Source organism: Moschus berezovskii, chromosome 11 (genome assembly GCF_049115385.1).
Source record: "Moschus berezovskii isolate FMDL1 chromosome 11, NW_MosBer_1.0, whole genome shotgun sequence".
NCBI lineage: Eukaryota > Metazoa > Chordata > Mammalia > Artiodactyla > Moschidae > Moschus > Moschus berezovskii.
In genome coordinates, this window is record NC_142470.1 from 34,757,405 (window position 1) to 34,780,453 (window position 23,049).

A 23,049-nucleotide genomic window follows, 5' to 3' on the forward strand; every position below is an offset into this window, starting at 1 on the left:
CACTCTGCCACTCTTCTTTATCATCCTGCAAGGTGAATGCTGTTATTATCCTCATTTCATAGAGAAAATGGAGAAGCCAAGGCTTGAGAAGGTTAAGTTAATCTCTCTAAAGTTACACAGTTGGTAAATGGAATCAGGATGTGAAATAGGAGAGTCTGGAGTCCCATGTTTTTCCTGTTAATTACACTCCTATACCATTATTGGATTTTACACATCGACACATAGATTGTAGGGTAGGAGCGTTAAACACTTGGAAGCAGCACCTAGTTACAAGGTGGGGGAGTGAAAACAATAAAAGACAGACTCTTATAGGAAGTCAGAGAAAAACATATATATAATATTGCTTATATATAGAATCTAGAAAATGGCAGAGATGAACTTATTTGCAAAGCAGAAATACAGTCTCAGTTGCAGAGAACAAACTTATGGTTACCAAAGGAAGAAGAGGGGATGGGATGAATTGGGAGATTGGGATTGACATATATACACTACTAATGTACCCAATCAAACAGATAACTAATGAGAGCCCACTGTATAGCACAGGGAACTCTACTCAGTGTTCTGTGGTGACCTAAATGGGAAGGAAATCTAAAAAAGAGGGGAAATATGTATATGAATACCTGATTCACTTTGCTGTACAGCAAGAAACTAACACAACATTGTAAAGCAACTATAGTCCAATAAAAATTTTTAAAAATAGATAAAAGCCATACTCATACTCTAGGATGGAAGGATGTTTGGAATAACTGCTCTGTGGAAGGGTTCTATGACATCTGTTGGCATGGGAAGGCAAGAGGTGCCCTAACCCTGAGGAGGAGCAGCCCACGGGGAAGACACTGTGTGGCCATTTCTCCCTCCGAGCTGCCTGGCACCTGGGTTCCACAGCCCGGCTCACCTCTCAGCAATGTGTAGCTGCTTTGCTTCCAGTGACAGCTTACTCAAGGTTTTCCACATTGCTTCTGTTTCTGGGGTCATTTCCAGTGTTTCCAAGAAGGCTGTGGCCCTGCAGAGGGAAGGAAGCAAAGCACTAGGAATGAATCCAAGGTCAGGAAGACACTAAGGAATATTGTTGATGGGGCAGGAAGAGGATGGGGGAGGCAATTATTTGCCCTTTTTGTCTAATCTCCTCCCAGGACCACCAGGTCCTTTTCAAACATGGCTGGTTTTACTACCCACCTCAGGCAGGTCCTCAGACCCAGACTTTCCCACCACCATGCTGGTTATCAGCCTCGTGTCTCACCGGGTGTAGTTGCCGTCATCAATGGCTGTTCCAAACTCAATAAGGCCCTCATCCAGCGTGTAGGCAACTGTAGTCACACCTTCAGTCACCATCACCTCTGTCTTTCCCCCACCTCGCTCCAGACCTACAACATCACCCTGTAAAAATTCAATCCCCCCAACCCCACCGGAATTCCAGGTGAGTGTTGACACAGGCTCAACTGAAGAAAAGACCCACCTTCATCCAACCCTACTGCTCACACCCTGAGGGAATGACTGTACTCTCTGTTTTTCTGACACTTCTCTCAGGCAGATAAAAATTCCCCATCTATGGTAATATCCTTAGGTTAAAGTACACCATAGCTATGATAGCACCAGTGGCTAGGGATAAGTTGACAAAGTGTGGTATCCACTTCTGCTGCCAGCAGTACCATGACTCGGTATTCGTAAAGATTCTCCAGCTAAAATTCAACTTGAACCTGGAACATCCTTTTTAATGTATTGCTGAGTTCAACTGAAGAAATCACTAGGAAAGCTTCCTGCTCCCTCTCCCACCCTTCCCCTCCACAAAAGAAAAAGTAAGTTAAAAACAAACAAACAAAAAAAAGAGCAGGAAAAAATGGAAGGTGAGCAAATGGGAAAACTATAGTTGCCCTAAGGCAAACATAGTATTAGGAGAGTAAACTTTGGGTCCTTCAGCAGAATGGGGAGGCCAAATCTGAGGATTTCTCATTAAACGTGGATCCTCGATTCAGTAAAGGAAATCGAAGGAGTATATAGATCATTAACATGCCTGATTCCTGCATAAGCAAATACAGATCATCCCTGGAGGAAAGCACGTCCAACTAAGGCCCTCAGGATTCCAAAAGATGACATTCAATGTAACATGAGCTCACAATTAATAACTACCAAAATACCACTTAACAAACCACTAGCAGGGAGTAAACAATAACCACAGACAACAGTTTCAGACCTCCATGGATCTAGGATATAAAAAATAATAGGAAAAAAGACAGTTATGGAATATAAAATAATTATGTGTGAAACATTAGAGACCCAAAAGATGAAATATTAAGTCAGGAACAAGAGACTATCAAAAAATAGGCAGGTTGGAGAAAGAACCAAGTAAAGCCTTTAATTTTTGAAGTGGAAAAACAATACAATATAGATGGTTTAAATAGTAGATTAGACAATGATGAAAGTGAATTGATGAACTGAAAGATATATCTTAAGAAATTATCCAGAATGGGAGGGGAGTTTGGGGGAGAATGGATGTTTATATTTGTATGGCTTTGCTATACACCTGAAACAATCACAACATGGTTCATCAGCTGTAATCCAATATAAAGTAAAAAGTTTTTTTTTTTTTTAATTATCCAGAATTTAGCATGGAGCTAAAAAAAAATTTAGCATGAAAGAGAGGTTAGAAAAGCACAGAAGACAGGACAAGAAATCTAACATATGCCGAATTAGAGTTTTGATGGAGAAACTAGAGAATATGAGAGAAGCAGCAATGTTTAAGGAGATTATGGTTGAGAAATTTCCAAGACTGATGTAAATATGTGTACTTACAAATACAGGAAGCACAATATACACCAAGCAAGGTAAATAAAAAGAAATTTATATCCAGACATATTGTAGTGAAATTTTAACACATCAAAAAAAAAAAAAAGGTTAAAAAAGAAAGATTTTAAAAGCAACCAGAGAGAAAAGACAGACTCCCTATACAGAAAGGGCTATTAGTAAACCTGCCAGAACAAAAGAAGTCAATCAATGGGACAACATTTGCAAAAGGTTAAGGAACATTAACTGTCAATCTAGAATTGGGTAGTGAGTCCAAGTATCTTTCAAAGGCAAAGCTCTAAGTAAAGATAATTTCAGATAATCAAAACCTGATCATTTTATCATCAAAAGACTTTAAAGAATCTTCTAAATGTTACTCTTCAAGAAGAGGAAGAAAAATAACTCCCGAGGGAAGATCAACAAGGAAAAGGTGAATGGGGAAACTGGCACTATAATGGTAAATCTAAACAAATTCTGTCTGTGTAAAACAATAATGTCTAGCTTTGGGGATGACAGAAAGGAACAGAATACTAGACAACAAGGTCTTCCCTGGTGGTCCAGTGGCTAAGACTCCACACTCCCAGTGCAGAGTGCCTGGGTTTGATCCCCGGTCAGGGAACTAGATCCCACATGCCATAATTAATAGTTCACATGCTGCAACCAAAAGATGCCACAACCAAGACCTGGCGCAGCCAAATAAGTAAATAAAATAAACATTGAAAATAACAGCAACACTAAACAACAATGGCAAAGGGGAGGCAATCAAAGTTGAAGCCTTTTATGATCCTTGTCTGCAGTGCAGTGGAGGGTGGGTGGATGCTGCTTAACTTCAGGCTTTGCTAATTTAAATACATAGTGAACTTTTAAGGGTAATTACTATAGAAACAGGATATATAATCTTCAAACCAAAAAAAAGGTATTTAGAAAAGCACAAGCTCCCCACTCCCCCAATCCAACCTTAATCAGTCTAAAATGAAGCAAAAAAGGAAGGGAAAAAAAGAGACTGAGATAAGAATAAAAAGAAAGCATCAAGTGCTCTACATACACCTGTGGCAGTCATCCTAGCCTAGCACAGGGGCCTCTTTTCTGTTTCCTAGGCTCCTCCCAGATTTGGGATATTACTGTGTGTGTGATGTTGTCATGGGGTAGGACAGAGTGTGATCAGCAGTCTTAAAAAAACAGAATTCCGAATGGCTTGTAACAGAGAAACAGCACATAAGGAGGTGTGATATGGAACTCCTCCTCAATTGGGGATCTTCCAGGCTAAGGGAACTCCACAGTTTGACTTGGTGAATTCCCACTACAATAGGGACCAGTACTCTGAGGGTCTAATGTCAGGAATTTGAACAAGGATGGTTCTGGGGCCCAGACCACTGTGGGAAGCAGTCTAAGTGTCACCTGCCAACTCCATCAGAGAGGTTATGGGTGGCAGGCAGAGAAGCCAAGCAGCCTTTAGAGTTTCCTTGGGTTCCGATTAATCAGCTTGACACTACGTGTGAGGTGCCCTGATGTTGACATACCCTGATAGAGGACGTGGTGACCCTCTCAGGTGCCTCAATGTTGTACCACACACACAAGTTGTTTCGGTTCTGAGCCACCAGCACATCACTTCCTGGGACCCACTGCACGTAGGAGCAGAAGTTGAGGATCATCGTCTTAGAGCAGCTTTCAATATCATATAGATGCAACTGGAGGAGGAAGTAGATACACAATTAAGAAAAGATGTGGGTGTCTTCCCATCTGGACCATTTCCTAATGGGGAAATATGGTGAGCTAGCCCACTAGTCAGGTACATGCTGAATTTCAAAGCTTACTGAACTTCAACCATAAACCCTTCAAGTTCATGCTCAGTTGGTATATTCTGACACTGGCCAAATAAGAGATGACCAAAAGAGCAAAGGGCTACACCCTAGGAATTTAAGTTAGGTGAAGGTCAGACTTTCATTCCTAGAATAACTCTGGGCCAGAGTTATCGGGTTATCGGTCTGGATTACAAAAATAAGGTCATGAGACAAATTAAATGGCCTGAAAATATGTGATGTGGCTTTTACATCATAGTGAAAATGAAATGAAAAATCACCAGGCAGTCCCTGAGGTCGAACTCATTGGTGATACCACACTGAGATCAGAATCAATAAAGGGCTGGGGACACTGTCCTCAAGTCAGTGTCAGCGCTGTCAGGTAAGTGTGGCCGAAGAGCGCTGGAACAGTAGGTGTGGGAAGGTCAGCTGGGCGTTGAGGAATAGGACTGCAGGGGTGAGGATGGTTCATGAAGTCACAGATTTGTGAATAGTAAGAGACACACCAACTCCCAAATTCCCCTCGTGACTTTGGTGCCTGCGTGATACAATCTCTCAGGGTAAAATGGGATGGGTGGTGATATTAGATGTAAAAAATGTTGATCCTTCTGTGCTGTTCACTATGCTTATGGCACAGCCCCAAGAAATCTTGTCCCGTTCTGCCTCCCACCGTCCCTGGTGGCAGCTAGTACCACATCCTTTATGGACCAGTCAGTGGTTAAGGCCTTAGTAAGCCTTCTCACACGAAGTTTCCGGTCCCTGAAGAGAAGCTTGTGCCCAGTCTCATTAAGTTCCAGCCAATCCACACGGCTCTCATGGCTGATGGTGCCAATGTTGTAGCCGCCAATCAGGTCCACTAGAGAGTAAAGGAAACAGGGTGAAAAAGGGAGAGTCCACATAATCACGTCCCAAGCATGAGGTGGCTTATGAAAGTTTGGTTTTAAGAATGTTGTATTAGCCTAGAGCACGTCACTCAGGAGCACAAATGATCAGTATAATATAATTTTGCTAAGTTGTTTCAGATGCTGTGTTTCTTCTAAATTTACAGAGATTTCATTTAACTCCACAGTTAAGTTAGAAGATCCAGACCCACCAAGAAATCTGATTCCTCTCTGGGCCTCTGGGACTTGTCTCATAGCAGGTCAGAACTATGGCTTCTGTTACTCATGATAAGCCCCAGTTACAGCAAGCATACCAATGAGAGAAAGCTGATGAATGAAATGACCTCAGTGATCACAGGTCCTCCAAGGAGTTACCTGTACACCTGAGTGTACAGACGACATAAAAACACAGAGGGTCCATCAGTGCTGAAGGTGCACAGACATAATAGGAGGAACCTCTGGCTAAAGTTAGGTGGGTAAGTGAAGAGGATAAATATTAGTTGGGTCTGAATTTTGTAGACAACATTAAGAAACAATCATGCTTAGAACAGACCACTCAAGGTTGGCTAGGATGCTTTCAGGGAGTCTCCTGAACAAAGCCCATTCACAGCTCTTATATACTATCTTATACATTGTGACCCACACAGTCAAAGGCTTTGGCATAATCAATAAAGCAGAAATAGATGTTTTCTGGAACTCTCTTGCTTTTTCAATGATCCAGCGGATGATGGCAATTTGATCTCTGGTTCCTTTGCCTTTTCTCAAACCAGCTTGAACATGTGGAAGTTCACAGTTCACATATTGCTGAAGCCTGGCTTGGAGAATTTTAAGCATCACTTTACTAGCGTGTGAGAAGAGTGCAATTCTGCAGTAGTTTGAGCATTCTTTGGCATTGCCTTTCTTTGAGATTGGAATGAAAACTGACCTTTTCCAGTCTTGTGGCCACTGCTGAGTTTTCCAAATTTGCTGGCATATTGAGTGCAGCGCTTTCACAGCATCATTTCTGCTTTATTGATCATGCCAAAACCTTTGACTGTGTGGATCACAATAAACTGTGGAAAATTCTGAAAGAGATGGGACTACCAGACCACCTGACCTGCCTCTTGAGAAACCTGTATGCAGGTCAGGAAGCAACAGTTAGAACTGGACATGGAACAACAGACTGGTTCCAAATAGGAAAAGGAGTACGTCAAGGCTGTATATTGTCACCCTGCTTATTTAACTTATATGCAGAGTACATCATGAGAAACGCTGGGCTGGAGGAAGCACAAGCTGGAATCAAGATAAGATTGCTGGGAGAAATATCAATAACCTCAGGTACGCAGATGATACCACCCTTAAGGCCGAAAGTGAAGAAGAACTAAAGAGCCTCTTGATGAAATTGGAAGAGGACAGTGAAAAAGTTGGCTTAAAACAACATTCATAAAACTAAAATCATGACATCTGGTCCCATCATTTCATGGCAAATAGATGGGGAAACAGTGGAAACAGTGGCTGACTTTATTTTTCTGGGCTCCAAAATCACTGCAGATGGTGACTGCAGCCATGAAATTAAAAGACGCTTACTCCTTGGAAGGAAAGTTATGACCAACCTAGATAGCATATGAAAAAGCAGACATTACTTTGTCAACAAAGGTCCATCCAGTCAAGGCTACGGTTTTTCCAGTGATCATGTATGGATGTGACAGTTGGACTATAAAGAAAGCTTTCACTGAAGAATTGATGCTTTTGAACTGTGGTGTAGGAGAAGACTTTTGAGAGTCCCTTGGACTGCAAGGAGATCCAACCAGTCCATCCTAAAGGAGATCAGTCCTGGGTGTTCATTGGAAGGACTGATTTGAAGCTGAAAGTCCAATACTTTGGCCACCTGATGCAAAGAGCTGACTCATTTGAAAAGACCATGATGCTGGGAAAGATTGAGGGCAGGAGGAGAAGGGGATGACAGAGGATAAGATGGTTGGGTGGCATCACCAACTCAATGGACATGGGTTTGGGTGGACTCCAGGGGTTGGTGATGGACAGGGAGGCCTGGTGTGCTGCGGTTCATGGGGTCACAAAGAGTCGGACACGACTGAGCGACTGAACTGAACTGATACATTGTCAATTCCGGAGAAGGCAATTGCAACCCACTCCAGTGTTCTTGCCTGGAGAATCCCAGGGATTGGGGAGCCTGGTTGGCTGCCTTCTATGGGGTTGCACAGAGTTGGACATGACTGAAGCGACTTAGCAGCAGCAGTACATTGTCAATTATCTTATACATTATCAATGAGCAATGTGCCTGCTTTTGTTATATATGCTTAAGCTAAAGATCAAATGCCAGCTGATATCCACAACTGGGAAGACCAACTTAAAAATGAATTTTTCTTTAATTCAAAAGCAAAATAGTAAATCCATGTTTTAACACCTCAATTATAAGTACAATTAGAAAATGCTGAAGCTGTGGGGACCCTATTTCTATGAGCACCCTGAAATTACATACAAAATTATGTGTGTAGATATTTTTCTGGGAAAGGATTTATGCTTTTAATTAGATACTCAAAGGGGTTGGTGACCCAGAAAAGTTAAGAGATAAACTCTGTCAATGTACACTGAAGATGAGACCTACAGAGTGAGGTGACTTGTCCAAAGTCATATGGCTCACTATTGCTATTAGAACTTAGGCCAGTGGACTGTGTTATTATTTGCATTATACTTATATTTCTGAGCTCAGAAACCTCGTATGAAATATAAAATTCTTGAAATGTAAAAATATCTTAAGGACAGACCCATATGTATATGGAAATTTGATTTATGAGAGATGACATAATATATTATTAGGTGAAGAATGGCTTTTCAATAAACGGTTACATATACGGAAAAATAAAATTAGATTCCTACTTATATTATGCACAAAAATAAATTTCAGGTAAAAGGCAAAAATTTTAAGTGCCAAAATACAGGAGGGAGTAGAAAGGGATTTCCTAAATAAGACCTCAAAACCCACAAACTATTTATTAAAAAGTGATAACACAACACTGTAAATCAACTATACTTCAGTTTTTAAAAAGTGATGAAATGAATTACATTAAACTTAAAAATGTCTAAACACTAAAAGATGCTGACAAGGAGAGAAAATACAAGCCAAAGGTTGAGACAAAATAACTGTAATGCAGCTTTGTGTCCGACATCTTAGCAAGGCAGCAGTGGTCGCAGCTTCTCTCCGGGCTTCGCTATGCCACCCAAGGATGACAAGAAAAAGAAAGATGCTGGAAAGTCGGCCAAGAAAGACAAGGATCCAGTGAACAAATCTGGGGACAAGGCCAAAAAGAAGAAGTGGTCCAAAGGCAAAGTTCGGGACAAGCTCAATAACCTAGTCTTGTTTGACAAAGCAACATATGACAAACTCTGTAAAGAAGTTTCCAACTATAAGCTTATAACTCCAGCTGTCGTCTCTGAGAGACTGAAGATTCGTGGTTCCCTGGCCAGAGCAGCCCTTCAGGAACTCCTTAGTAAAGGACTTATTAAATTGGTTTCAAAGCACAGAGCTCAAGTGATTTACACCAGAAACACCAAGGGTGGAGATGCCCCAGCTGCTGGTGAAGATGCATGAACAGGTCCCACCAGATGTATATTTTGAAAAATAAAACTTTATTAAATTGAAAAAAAAATAATAACTGCAATGCAAATAACCATCAAAGTCTATACCTGTACACACACAGAACTCCTTCAAGTAACCAGGAAAGTAAGTGAAAGTCACTCAGTCATGTCCGACTCTTTGCAACCCCATGGACTATACAGTCCATGGAATTATCCAGGCCAGCACACTAGAGTGGGTAGCCTTTCCCTTCTCCAGGGGATCTTCCCAACCCAGTGATCGAACCCAGGTCTCCCGCATTTCAGGTGGATTCTTTACCAGCTGAGCCACAAGGGAAGCCCAAACAAGGAAAAGACAATCTAATTTTAAAAAGAGGCAATGGATATAAACTGGCAATTAACAGAAGAAGAAATCCAAAATGCCAACAAACAAATGAACAAAAAATTAATACAATGAAAAATATTTTCATATATTGAATACATCAGATTGAGCCAATTACGAAGTCAGGCAATTTCAGGCATTGGAGAGGATGTGGAACTGTAACTGCTGGTGGGACTGTAAATTGGTACAACCTCTTCACAGAGCAATTTGGAAATATTTAGTGAAATTGAGGATGCACCTCTTTTACGATTCAGCAATTCCATGCTGGGTGTAAACCTTAGAGAACTAAAATACTGCATCAGGGAAAAACCAACAACTTAAATGTCCACCAATAAAAGAAGAGATAAAAGAACCAAAACCAAAGAAAATATAATGGAACGTTAAGGATTTGACAGAATTTGGTAGGAGTATAGAGCTCTTGCCTGTCACTAAGTCATATCTGACCCTTCTGCTACCCCATGGACTGTAGCCTGTCAGGCTCCTCTGTCCATGGGAGTTTCCAGGCAAGAATACTAGAGTGGGTTGCCATTTCCTTCTCCAGGGAATCTTCCCAACATAGGGATTGAACCCTGTCTCCTATGGCTCCTGCACTGCAGGCAGATTCTTCACCCACTCAGCCATCAGGGAAGCCCATGGGTGTACAAGTAATAATAATAAGAAAAGCACTTAGACTACTGCTTGGTATATAATAAGTATGTCACAAATGTTAGCTATTCATAATAGAGATATTATTATGGGTATACAAGTAATAATAATGTTATTATTATGAATAGCTAACATTTATTAAGCACTTATCATATACCAGGCACTAGTCTAAGTGCTTTTCATATGAATTATGTGCTATTTTTATCCCCACTCTGTAGATGAGGAATTTGAGATACAGAAAGGATAAGTAAGTTACCTGAAGATCACACAGGTAGTAAGTAGAGAAGTGGGGAGGTTTGACTCCAGAGCTCTGCTGTTAACAACTACACTACCTGGCTATGGTATTTTCTAATGATTGCTGGGAGAAATATCAATAACCTCAGATATGCAGATGACACTACCCTTATGGCAGAAAGTGAAGAGGAACTCAAAAGCCTCTTGATGAAAGTGAAAGAGGAGAGTGAAAAGGTTGGCTTGAAGCTCAACATTCAGAAAACAAAGATCATGGCATCTGGTCCCATCACTTCATGGGAAATAGATGGAAAAACAGTGGAAACAGTGTCAGACTTTGTTTTTTTGGGCTCCAAAATCACTGCAGATGCTGATTGCAGCCATGAAATTAAAAGACGCTTGCTCCTTGGAAGGAAAGTTATGACCAACCTTGATAGTATATTAAAAAGCAGAGACATTACTTTGCCGACCAAGGTCCGTCTAGTCAAGGCAATGGTTTTTCCCGTGGTCATGTATGGATGTGAGAGTTGGACTGTGAAGAAAGCTGATCGCCGAAGAATCGATGCTTTTGAACTGTGGTGTTGGAGAAGACTCTTGAGAGTCCCTTATACTGCAAGGAGATCCAACCAGTCCATTCTAAAAGAGATCAATCCTGGATGTTCATTGGAGGGACTGATGCTAAAGCTGAAACTCCAATACTTTGGCCACCTCATGAGACGAGTTGACTCACTGGAAAAGACTCTGATGCTGGGAAAGGTTGGGGGCGGGAGGAGAAGGGGACGACGGAGAATGAGATGGCTGGATGGCATCACCGACTCTGTGGACATGAGTTTGAGTGTACTCCGGGAGTTGGTGATGGACAGGGAGGCCTGGCGTGCTGTGATTCATGGGGTCGCGGAGAGTCGGACACGACTGAGCGACTGAACTGAACTGAATGAGCTTTTTAGAGACTATCATGCTATTTGTTATACTTTTTCCCTATGTTTGAAACATTTCATGATACAAAACTATTAATGTATAAAGTACAATTTATAAATGTGAACACTTGTGACATGTACATAAAATTTGTCATCACTACTTATTAATGACAAACTATACAGAAAGTATAGTGCCCGCCTTCCTGAGGGGACTTACCAGTTCTAAGAATCTGTGATCTTATGAAGTCTATACGGGAAAATTCCTAAATTTTCTAATGGTTCTTCTCTACAATTCACAATTTTCCAGCCCTAAGATAAATGCCTAGAGAACATGAATAATTATATGGGCAGACCTATACACATCAAGGTATCTATATCTAGATTTCTAGACACAGATACACACGTGAATTCAAACATTTCACATATCCACTGTAAGAAGGAAGACACACATTTACCTGCTGTCTCTCAGAGTTTTGGATTCTCCACTGCACACAATCCTGTGATATGGAAGTGCTTTATAAACATCAATTTTGTTATTACAATTATGAGGGAGTCTTACTCACCTATAGCAATAGTCTTGATATCAACAAGATAAGCCAATTTCTTATTATCCTCCATTCCTCGCTGACGCCTCTCATTAATACGGACACTGAAATATGAAAGGTCAGGTAAGGCAAAATGGGCTTAGGTAGCTAGGATGTTTAACAAGAGCTCTGAAACAAGACATGGGATGAAGGTTTTAGATTAAGTCGAGGATACAGGAGTTAGAAGTCAAAAAGGAATTCTTTTGGGTTTCAAAAATTTAGAGAACTAGGTGGGGTTACCTGATGAGATGGGGGTTCATGAATTCAGTACGCACAGAACCCAGGGTATCATTACTCCCATATTCCACCAGGGTGAGCTCTCCAGCATTGAAGATCATGCACACCTGGGGATGAATGGGATTGTTATATGGCAGAAAGATTGCATGAAGAAAGAGACAAACAGTCGAGGGAGGTACATTGTGAGTTTACAGCAAAGCCCACTTTTCTCTTTACTCTGTTCCTCTATTTCACCCTCCCATTTTATCTGCTGTTTCCTCAACCCCTTGCCACTTGCCATCCTATGACACAGAAGCTAGAAGGAGGTTTATGGTGAATCAAGCTCTACTCACATTTTCATTTTCAAAGAAATACTTCTCATTGCCACCAGATCCCTGCCAAGCAACCTGTTAAGGGGGAAGAAGACATAAGGAAGCTGTGGATAACCACCCGAGGCAATGCTGCAAGAACAACAGGGTGGGACACAGAGAGATCGACCTGGAGAGGTTTGACACTGCACAAGAGAGACGCTATGTCAGAGTCTGCCTTGGTCCCTGTGCTTCTGGGAGAAGGTGTTAAAAAAAAAAGTCCAACAGCGGTGATTCATATTCCAGGATTCTAAACCTCCTGGGTCTCACTCCCTGAAACCAGGTCCCCAACACAGGAATGTTAGAGCATCCCATGGAGACCTTCCCCAGGGACCCTGGCTCACCTGGGCAGCACCTCATGATGCCCCATTCCCCACCTCTCCATGTTTGGTTCCTACCTCACTAAGGCGATTTGTGTTCAGGTCCCCCAGCAGCAGTGTGTCTGACGTATGGGCTACCAGGTAGCGTTCCTTTCCCAGGATTTTCACTTCTTCCACCTCGTAGCCATAGTGTGACTTGAGTACCACTCGGGTCCCCGATGAGAGGTTCTTCACAATCACCTTGGTAGGACATGAGTCTCAGCTCCCCCAGTCCGAAAGTGGGGAGAATGGGCTGTGCCCTTTGCCTACCGCCACACTGCTAACCAAAAGCACATCTTGTTTCCTTGCCTGGCCTGGGATATTCTTGGTAAAAAGGACATCTCATATTTCTAATGCTTTTACTATTTATAAAACGCTTTCATCTATTATCTCTTTTGATGCTTATAATACAAATGATTCTGAAAGTTCCACTGGGTTAAACTAATCACTCACCCTATGTTCCTGTAGCTCTCTCTCTGTGCAAACTTTTATAACTTTACCATGTGTGCTATATTATTTTTTGATACATGTGTCTCCTTCACTAGAATGATCTTCTCGATTAAGGGACAATGTATTACAGATAACCATCTTTGAATTCTCAACGCCTAACAGTGCTGACAGATAAAGAAAGGACAAATATTTCTGGAGAAACTGAAAGACTGAAGGAATCAACGAATAATAAATGAAGGAAAGGCGGGTCGAGATAGAGAAAAGATAAAACTGGGTTCAGGAACTAAGGCATGAGCTTGCAACACCATACACAGTGAGTTCAGAGGCCCTAAAACAAAGGAATTCAGAATTATAATCCTATTTGTCAACTTCCCCAGTTGACATCCTATAGGGAGTCAAGTTTTAAACCAGGAAGACGTAAATAGCAATCTCTGTACCCCTTAAATCTAGGATTATTTAATCCTCCTCTTACAATAAGCTGGAAGAACTACAGTGGGAGAGTTGTCAGACACATTCTGTTCCTCGGAACAGCTCTGCCAGAGGTTAAATTTGAGTCTCTGTTGTGGCCAGACCACAGGGCAGTACTGCAAGGATGACTGAGCCATGGCATGACCTCAGTGTGGTAGGCTATCAACTGCTTACCTGGCTAGGTCCCACATACGTCAATTCAAACTTATTCTTGTAAATGCTCCTTCGGAGGCAGCAGTCAAACTGCTCCACTCCACCACAGAGTGTGCCCTGGAAGGGAAAGTGGCCGTATAAAGGGTAATACACACAGTATAGAGGTGTGAAGAGGGTATTTAGAGATACTCTCAAACCCTAGGTTCTAGAATCTACAGAAGAGTTGGCAGTGAAAGGGCTGGTAGTTTTTGGAAGTACCAGCAGAAAAGAGGTGGCACTTGCAGGACTCAAGAGCATCACATAGTTAGTGATGGGATATGAGCGAGAAACTAGCCCTGCCTATAAAACTCTTAACCATGTGACCTCCAATAAAGTATGGATTTCTCTTTCCTGCCTGGAACATCGGAGTTTTAGACTGTGATCAAAAGAGAAAAGGAGATTCTCCAGTGTTAGGAGAGTGCTTCAGAATAGGTGGGATTTTTCTTAATTTGAAGAAAGTCACCAAAGCAGAAAGGGGTTACTAGTTGCATACCGCACAGAGTCGTGAGCCATCCCGCTTCCAGGCCAAGGCAGTGATGGTGTATAAGTTGGCAATCTCCTTGGGCTTTGCCTCTTCCCAGATGTTTCTCCGAGGACTCCAATTGAGCACCCGAAGTCTGAAATTAAGTATGTGGCTTTCAGAAGAGATGGAGGCTGAGAAAAAGTGAAAATGGGCTTGTAATGGAAGGAAATGAGTTTTGCTCTATCAGAGAACAGAGGAAATAAAAGAGAACAGACAAGGTGGCGAGGGTGGGGTGTCTAGTAGGAGAGGACAAAAATGTTCGAGGGAAGTAAACTGGGAAAATCAAGTCAAAAGTAAAATAGAGTAAGAGAGATAGGAGTGAAAAAGAAAGATTGTGGATATTTAGAAAAATGAGCTGTTAGTATAGAGAAATACAGAAAAAGAAAAGAGAATTGCTAGGAGTCAGAGAAGAAAGAAAGGAAGAGACATACATGAGACTGAAAGGGACAAAGACAGCACGGACAAAGCTGCGGTTAAAAGCACTCCAGGAAGAGATGGGACCCAGACTCCAGCTGTTTATGCTCCGCTCCACCATTCATGCATTCATTCACGAACAGATGAGCACCTGTGATACACTAGATGCTAATCAAGGTTCTGGAGACTTAAAAAAAAAAAAATAATAGAGACTCTCTTCTTAAGGGCTCTTCAAATTAGCCGGTTAGATACAAACACCAAAGGATAATATAGTGTGATAAACACAAAGCCAGTAGTCTGAAAAGGCGCAACGGGAATACAAAGTAAGTAGAGATGAAGTCTGCTGTGGAGTCCTGGGGAGAGACAGAGACACACAACCAGAGCACGGTGCATCTTGGAACTGCTGGCATGCTGATGGATGGTGGGAGTAAATGTACATGAATTAAAACTTGAGAATCACTTGATTCTGACGCTCAACCATTCTTCTGCTCTGGTTGGGAAGCAAAACTGGGCTAAAGAAGAGTGTACACAGGGAAGGTAGGCAGAAGCCACAGCTGGACAGGGACCCACCTGTCATAGCTTCCCAGCACAACCGACTGGCCCCCAGGACTTGCTGCAGCTGTGGTGAACTCCCGCTCCAGAGGGTCACGGCTGTAATCAAAAGTTTGTAGCACATGGCCTTCCTTTCCATAGGCCACAATCCTCCGGTCACAGCCTGCAGCCACAATGCTGTTGGTTGCCCAAGCCAAGGCATAGGGTGGGCACGGATGGTTCACCAACTTTCCCTAAGAGTAGAAGAGGATTTCCGTCACTCTGAGGACACCACCTCAGAAGTTTCTCATTCCTAGCATCTGACACACTCCCTTGGATCAGTCTACTCGAGGAAATCTTTTCCCCAACATTTTCCTGCCATAACACATCCTAATCTGAAGACTTCACAAATTATCTGTATTATACTCACACACACATCCTCTATGACATTTTAATATATATGCACTAATCAATTTTATGTTCAAAGTGAAAGTCGCTCAGTCATGTCTGACTCTTTACGACCCTATGAACTACATAGTCCATGGAATTTTCCAGGCCAGAATACCAGAGTGGGTAGCCTTCCCCTTCTCCAGGGGATCTTCCCAACCCAGTGACTGAACCCAGGTCTCCCACATTGCAGGCAGATTCTTTACCAGAGAAGCCACAAGGGAAGCCCTTATGTTCAAAAGGAAACCTCAAAATACTTGTTTGGAGATCTTCAATACTCACCTAATAAGGCCCCCAAAGGAAGCTGACCTATACATCAACCAACACTGTATAGGCCCACAGGGAATATATGACTCCTTTATTTTAGGAAGGGCACATTTAATTATTATACCATTAATTCTTATTGTAAATGATTCAAACAATAGAGGATTAAAACATGAACTTTCCTTTATTCCTCTATATTTTCCCTTTCAAGCATAAACAACCCTTTTTTTCTTTGAGTTTATATACATATGTAAAACATTTTACATAAATGAGAATAATTTTCAATTTTCATTTATCTCAGAGTCTTTATTTCCCTTTGCCTCAAGGTCCCTTGCACTTGATTCATCCTTTACTATAACTATTAAGCTCTGGCCTCCTGAAAACAAATCCTCTTCTGTGGCCACATCCAGGTGTCTCTGCCTGAGGCCTCACCCTTCCAGCCTTCTCCCTGAGCACCATAACCTAAATTCCTTAGATGTCCAACCTCCCCTAGGACAGTGCTTGGGATTTCCTTCTCCCCTCTCCCAGAGCACCCTTTATTCATACCTGTGACTCTCCTGAGCCTTCGTCATCAAAGAAATACCTAACAATGGTGCCATCTGCATGACCAGAGAGAATCCCTTTCCCAGAGTAACTAAAAAAAGGGGAAAAGGAAGAAAGGAGAGACAGAAAGGAAGCAGTGAGAACATCCTGTCTCCCCAAGAAAGTCCCCTTCCTCATTAGACACTACTCTACCTGTGGTTCCCGCTCCCAGCCCTCTCCATCGTTCACTCTATGGTCCCCCAAGCCAAGACTCCCCTAGAGTTTTTCCTACCATTTCCAAGCTCCTGGGATACCATTCTTCCTTACTCACTTTGTTGTCAAGGACACCACATAAGAATCTGTCCCATAGATGGTAGATGATTTGTTAGTTTTGGTGTTTGCTAAACGAACCTGAAAATGGGAGAGTGGACACAAGTCTGGTTAGGCTACTTTCAACTTTATCCAGGACCTAAGGAACGAGAAATAAAAACACAAAAACTGTTCCCTGTGTGGTCTCTCCCCAGTACATAACCTGACCCTCAGGGAGAAGATTAACCATATACCTCTTTCCAGAGCCATTATCCCCATCTACAACCTCTCCTGTGTTTCTCTTCCCTCCTCTACCTTTCCTTCAGCCAGTCCAAAGACAATGATGTATTCTGCTGGCCACTGCAGGCAAGTAACAGCACTCTAGAAGAAAGCAAGAAGGAAAAGGATAAGCCTGTCTATGTATATGACCACACAGATAGATAATCTAATCCTGAACAGCCTATCACATGCCACCACCCCAACCGCCCATAGGGAAGGAGAGGAGGGGACATGACTGGGCTCTAAGGAGGAAGGCACAGGGGGTAAGCAGCCAGGCAGCACCATTCACGCAACAGGAAAAGTCAGAGCCACATATTAACAAATGTCAACTTCTGGCTGTATTTATAAGCAGATATACTGATACGTTTGTTCCTCCTAATCTCTCAGGGACTGGTTAGAACATTACCGTCTGGATGAACTTGTTACAAATGACTTTCTTGTCACCCCTGCCAAATAAAGGAGAGAAGCATATTAAAAACCACATCCACAAATGATGCTGGGGGAGGGGAAGGAGTTGCAGACACCATCCTTGGCCCACCAGTGTTGCCTGTCACTCCACGGAAGCTCTCAGAGGAGGCATAAGAAGGAGCCATAGTAGCTTTGGAAGAACAATAAAAACAGAACATCACTCCTGGCCCCCCAGGATCTCAGAGGGCCTCCTTGTGATCTAAGACTGATTCTTCCAGGGATGGGATCACTGGAAACACAGTGCAAGCAAAGGGAGGGCCACAACAGCAACAGACTCCAGAAGGCCCCTGCCTTCCAAGCCCCAGCTCGGCTCCTTATCCTCTCCATTCCCCCTTCCCAGTGAGGCATTTCTTCCCGCATTTCCCTTCTTCTCTGGAACACCCCATCTCCCAATCTCTATCCTCACCAGTCTTCTCCAATCTTGTAGACATAGATGATGTTGTCAGTTTGTCCTATGGCAATCTTAGTGGAATCAGGAGAAAAAGCCATGCCCTTCACCATATAGCTCTTCCTGCCATACTAAGAGTCAAAAAAGAAAAAATTAAAAAAGAAAGAAAAGGACAGAAAAAAGAAGTAATGAGCATACTGAAAAGGTGCATGTGTGATGGTAGTGGGCTTGAGGGGCTTTGTATTGAGAAAAGGAAGGGCGGGCCATTTCCTATGCATGTGGCTAGGAAGCCTTCCAGGTTTATAAGGTCCCATTAACAGATTAAGGTATACATGAGTATTCTCTTCACCTTCATGTCAGCTGGTTTGGTGGAGAATTTATCTCTTCGCTCCCCATGTTCATCATACAGTAAGACCACACGGTCCACTGTGCAGACAGCAAATTTGGCATTGTTCTGGGACCATGCCATGCAGGTGACCTTTGCAGCTCCATCCTGCAGAGGTAAAGGGGACAAAAATAATCCAGATGCTGGCGGAGAATGCCATTAGCATTTCTAGTTCCATTACTTCTAGTGTGACTTTGGTCAATTTTCCTTCTAGCACAGTCCTTAAAACAAAGAGATGCCCATGATCTATCCAGGTCTCTGAGGCCTCAGAGCCCTGGATGGTGAGAACAAACTGCTTCTAGAAACCATAATGCAAACGCACTAGGAGGTGACACAGTAAGTAAGTACCCGTGTGTTCCTACAGTGGCCTTCTTATTCCCTCATTCTGCTACTGAAATAAATGCAACTGGTCTGATTAAGTTTTGGTCTTTAGCCATTAATTCAATTAATGTTTTTGAGTACCATACTGAAAAAGGCAAGTGGCCAAGGGCTGAGAGATAGAGACAAAGAGCAAAACGTTGTCCCTGCCCAAAGATCTAAAAATGGAAAAAGTCCCATAAGGGCAGCATATACAAAGCATTACAACAGTTTGGAAAAGCCTGAGATAATTTTCCATTTAAAAGATCAACAGTACTAACGCATATATATGGAATTTAGAAAGATACAAATGATAACCCTGTATTCGAGACAGCAAAAGAGACACAGATGTATAGAACAGTCTTTGGGACTCTGTGGGAGAGGGTGAGGGTGGGATGATTTGGGAGAATGGCATTGAAACACGTATGTTGTCATATGTGAAACGAATCACTAGTTCAGGGTCAATGCATGTTACAGGATGCTCGGGGCTAGCATGCGGGGATGACCCAGAGGGAGGATAAAGGGAGGAGGGAGGTGGGAGGGGGGTTCAGGAGGGGGAACTTATGTAAACCCGGGGCGAATTCATGTCAATGTATGGCAAAACCAACCAATATAATATTGTAAAATAATTTGCCTCCAATAAAAAATAAATTAATTACCAAAAAAAAAACACAAAGATACCGTAAAAAAAAAAAAGAAATTAAAATCTATGGAAATGAATAAAGTTATACAAGTTGTTCAGAAAAAAAAAAAAAAGATCAACTGTAAGCTTTGAAGAATGGATATAGTTAAGGAGGGAAATTCTCTGAGGTAGAAGAAATGGCATGAGCGGTAACAAGTTCTGGTGAATAAACAGTCATTTAATTTAGCTGACACTATATTGTTAATAGCAGAACAGAAGGGGTAAGGCAGGAAAAACAGATGGAGGCCAGTTCAGGAAGGTTCTTTGAAGCTAGGCTGAGTTTGGACTTATTTGGGAGGAAAGGGAGAGAGTAAAAGTTCTGGAATGGGAAGTAAAATAATCACTGTTGAGACTTAGGATTGAAAAAATGCCTTTGTTTTTTATTTTTATTTCTGTCATTGTTGTTTTTTCCCTTAACAATTCACTTCACAGAGGCCCAAATTAGAAGTGATCAACTCCTGGTGAATTATTCTTGCCATGTCTGTCCCTTCCACCACCAGCCCTGGTGGTCTATGCAGCAGGTTCTGCACTAAGGATTTCCCTCCTAGAAATAAAAAAAAATCTAGCTTCTTCTCCATTTGATTAACTACTTGGGCTGTAGAGCCCTGGTTTAAAACATTGTTAATTTTTACTCCTAACCTACCCACTTTCAACGTCAGAGGTTAAAAGGGCCTTTTTTCCATCAAAATCCTCAAACCAGAATCAGAAAATAGTCACCCCACCACCTTTAACCTTTCCAACTCTTGACTAAATTAGGTTAGGAGTGTTGAGGGCTCCTCATCAATTGTTGCTGACCATCTTCCTTCATCATTTTGCCCCAGACTGGGCACTCAGTCCTTTCCTGCATCTGACATCATCTTATTTTGAAAGATTGAAGGGAGATTTCATTTCCAATTATTCCATTAGGGTAAAGGACTTTTCAAAATACAGATTCAAAGCAATGAGTACACCTCTCCTTTGTTCTAGTTTCCTTCTATTTTCCTAAAGCCACATGCTCTGTGAAGCCTTCCTGATTCCCACAATCAATCAATTCTCCTTTTTCTACAATATGTACCTCACAGGACTGTTGTGAGGATTAAATGAGGTAGAGAAGAGGATAAGTTTTAATGAGCACTACAGATTAGGCACTTATCCCAGTTTATCTCATTACTGAGGTAGATGCTACTCTTATGCATCTTTTCCAGATGGAAGCACAGAAAGTCTAAGTAATTTGCTCAAGTTTACAAACATAGTTTAAGTGGCAGTATCAAGATTTAAATCCAAGTGTATCTGATTCTATAATCCACAACCCCAACTTCTTTATTTATGCCGCCCTGGTACACATTAAACATTCAGTAATGGCAGATATTCTTGCTTTGTATTATTTTGTCCTTTGAATTTTTTTTGTCCTTTGAATTTTGAATATCGTTCTCTCTTGTCTAACAGTTTTCACACTGCTTTTTAGTTTACAAGGTTCTCTTGTGTATACTGAGTGAGTGAGTGAGTGAGTGAAGTCGCTCAGTCGTGTCCGACTCTTTGCGACCCCGTGGACTGTAGCCCACCAGGTTCCTCTATCCATAGGATTCTCCAGGCAAGAATAATGGAGTGGGTTGCCATTTCCTAAACCAGGGGATCTTCCCGACCCAGGGATCGAACCCGGGTCTCCTGATGCCTTAACCTCTGAGCCACCAGGGAAGCCCTTGTGTATACTACTGCCTTTAACTCTTTCCCCTAATCCCCTAAAGCTGCGATTAATATTATTCCCATTTTCCAAATGTATAAGTTTGGATGAGTGCTTAAAGAGCCTGTGCGAGAAAGGCTAAAGTCAGGGGTATCTGGTCATTTATTTAAAGTGCACTAGGACTTGAATTCTGGTCTCCTAACTCCAAAACCCAGCCTTTCTTCAACATGTTGTTCTAGAGTTACATCCCTAGTACCCAGCTTCTTCTGAATCTGAGATTTTCACCATCAGAACGAACGGTGTGGTCGCCTGCACTCCCCTCGGTGGGACATGCACCTAGAGCGCTCATTTAAGCGATGCAGATTATTGTTAGTTGTTTACACAAGCGCCTTTCCTCTAGTACGAGCCTCTCGAAGGCAAAGGCAACAAATGAGGAAGTTCTGGAGCCCCTGGAGCCCCAGCATGGGAACTGGTACACAACTAATCCGTTAAATGAAATGAAAGCTACGGTGCTCAGCAGCCCATCTCGCCTACTTCACACTCTATCGACGGAGCAGAGTCCGTATCACCGCTAAAGCCTTCGGTCTTCTGCACACAGTAGGCGCTCACCGTTTTTGAACTTCAATCCCCCACTTTTCGTGGAACACTAAGCCGGGCGAGGAAGGGAAGAGGCACGCGACTCCTCACCTGAGGGCTCAGCAGCGTTCTCAGGTGCTTCAACTGCATGACGAACACCTGTCTCTCAGATGCCTACAGACAGCGACAACTCCCGTGGTTACCTGGACAACCCGCCACGCAGCCGCAGCGACGGCCGCTGACGCACTAGCGACCTGAGCGCGACACGCGTCGCAAGGTCACCACGCAGTTTCGCAGCCTAGCAAACAGAGCGCGCGCAGGCGCGTTGAGATCTAGGGCGGGACCCTGAAAGGGTTTGCTGAATTCTCTCCTCGACCAATCCCGTCGCGGCATGCAAACTCAAACTCCAGCCACGCCCACAAGCCTTCCGCAAACTCCGGGGTCCTACGTAATCGTAGTCTCTCTCGGTGTTTGATGTACGTAAACGCGGCTGAGCGCTTTCTTTTAATCCTCACAACCCTGGAGGAAAGCAGGGCAGCTGCTCTTATAGGCCTTTTACAGTTGACAGAATTGAACCCAAATAGGTTATATAACTTGCACAGGATCACAAGGCTGATAATGAATACTCAGTATGTGTCTGCTAGGTACCGTGCGAAGTGCTGTACATGTCTCACTTAATCTCAAAGCCACCTTTTGACGGGGATAGCATTATTAGTCCCACTTTACATAACAGGAGACTCAAGATTAGAGGGCTCACTTGTCTAACCTAACGCAGCGGGTTAAGGACGAACTGGGATTCAAGCCAGAGCTGGTACGTTTGGATTCCTTCTCAGTGTCTAGCTCCCTATCTCCGTGCCATGCTACTATATATCGTGTCACACTCTCATCCCCAGAAATGATGTATCCAGATACTTCTTGACTTTGGATTGGGGTCCCTTTCAGAGTTATTGATGTAATTTCTTATAACAAAGTAGAGTGATCAAGATGCAGAAAAGGGAAGTTATTCATAAGTTTCCGCTGGGAGGGTCATACCTTGACTGATCACACAAAGACTGTTACCTTCCAGACAGTGTAGCTTGTGCTGTCCAGAGAGATTCTGGGTTCTGAAGTCTTTCCCCCTTAGTGGTTACAGATGTCAACAGGTATTTCTTTCACTGGCACTAACCTCCCCTTGGAACTTGGGAAAAAGTGGAGGACAGTCCCTATTTTCACAGGAAACAAGTAGCCCCCAGAGCCCAAATTATAATTCTTTTGACAGGAAAGTTCCAACCCCAGTTTTATTTCTAGAATGTTCCTCTGGATATAATGGCAGAGAGTAAATATAAACTCATTTATTCTTTATAATTATTATTGGCTTTGACTGAATGAACAGAGAGACATACAGACAGAGAAAAGGGA

At 42.6% G+C, this 23,049-nt stretch overlaps 1 protein-coding gene and 1 pseudogene across 1 annotated transcript in view; one reads left to right on the plus strand and one right to left on the minus strand.

Moving 5' to 3' along the window:
- IFT172 (intraflagellar transport 172) overlaps positions 1 to 21,943 on the minus strand; it is a 38,631-nt gene extending 16,688 nt beyond the window's left edge. The window contains exons 1-18 of the mRNA XM_088841259.1: positions 21,763 to 21,943; positions 18,341 to 18,484; positions 18,010 to 18,122; positions 17,542 to 17,581; positions 17,172 to 17,237; positions 16,879 to 16,958; positions 16,572 to 16,659; positions 15,354 to 15,568; positions 14,340 to 14,463; positions 13,829 to 13,924; positions 12,776 to 12,937; positions 12,363 to 12,416; positions 12,034 to 12,137; positions 11,773 to 11,858; positions 5,324 to 5,436; positions 4,302 to 4,469; positions 1,241 to 1,377; positions 896 to 1,003 (exon numbers count right to left, since the gene is read on the minus strand). Of these exons, the coding sequence (XP_088697385.1) occupies positions 896 to 1,003; positions 1,241 to 1,377; positions 4,302 to 4,469; positions 5,324 to 5,436; positions 11,773 to 11,858; positions 12,034 to 12,137; positions 12,363 to 12,416; positions 12,776 to 12,937; positions 13,829 to 13,924; positions 14,340 to 14,463; positions 15,354 to 15,568; positions 16,572 to 16,659; positions 16,879 to 16,958; positions 17,172 to 17,237; positions 17,542 to 17,581; positions 18,010 to 18,122; positions 18,341 to 18,484; positions 21,763 to 21,801 (1,937 nt within the window). The 5' untranslated portion in view covers positions 21,802 to 21,943. The remainder of the gene's footprint in view (positions 1 to 895; positions 1,004 to 1,240; positions 1,378 to 4,301; positions 4,470 to 5,323; positions 5,437 to 11,772; positions 11,859 to 12,033; positions 12,138 to 12,362; positions 12,417 to 12,775; positions 12,938 to 13,828; positions 13,925 to 14,339; positions 14,464 to 15,353; positions 15,569 to 16,571; positions 16,660 to 16,878; positions 16,959 to 17,171; positions 17,238 to 17,541; positions 17,582 to 18,009; positions 18,123 to 18,340; positions 18,485 to 21,762) is intronic.
- LOC148776118 (small ribosomal subunit protein eS25 pseudogene) lies at positions 8,673 to 9,568 on the plus strand (annotated as a pseudogene).
- Positions 21,944 to 23,049: the final 1,106 nt, after the last annotated feature.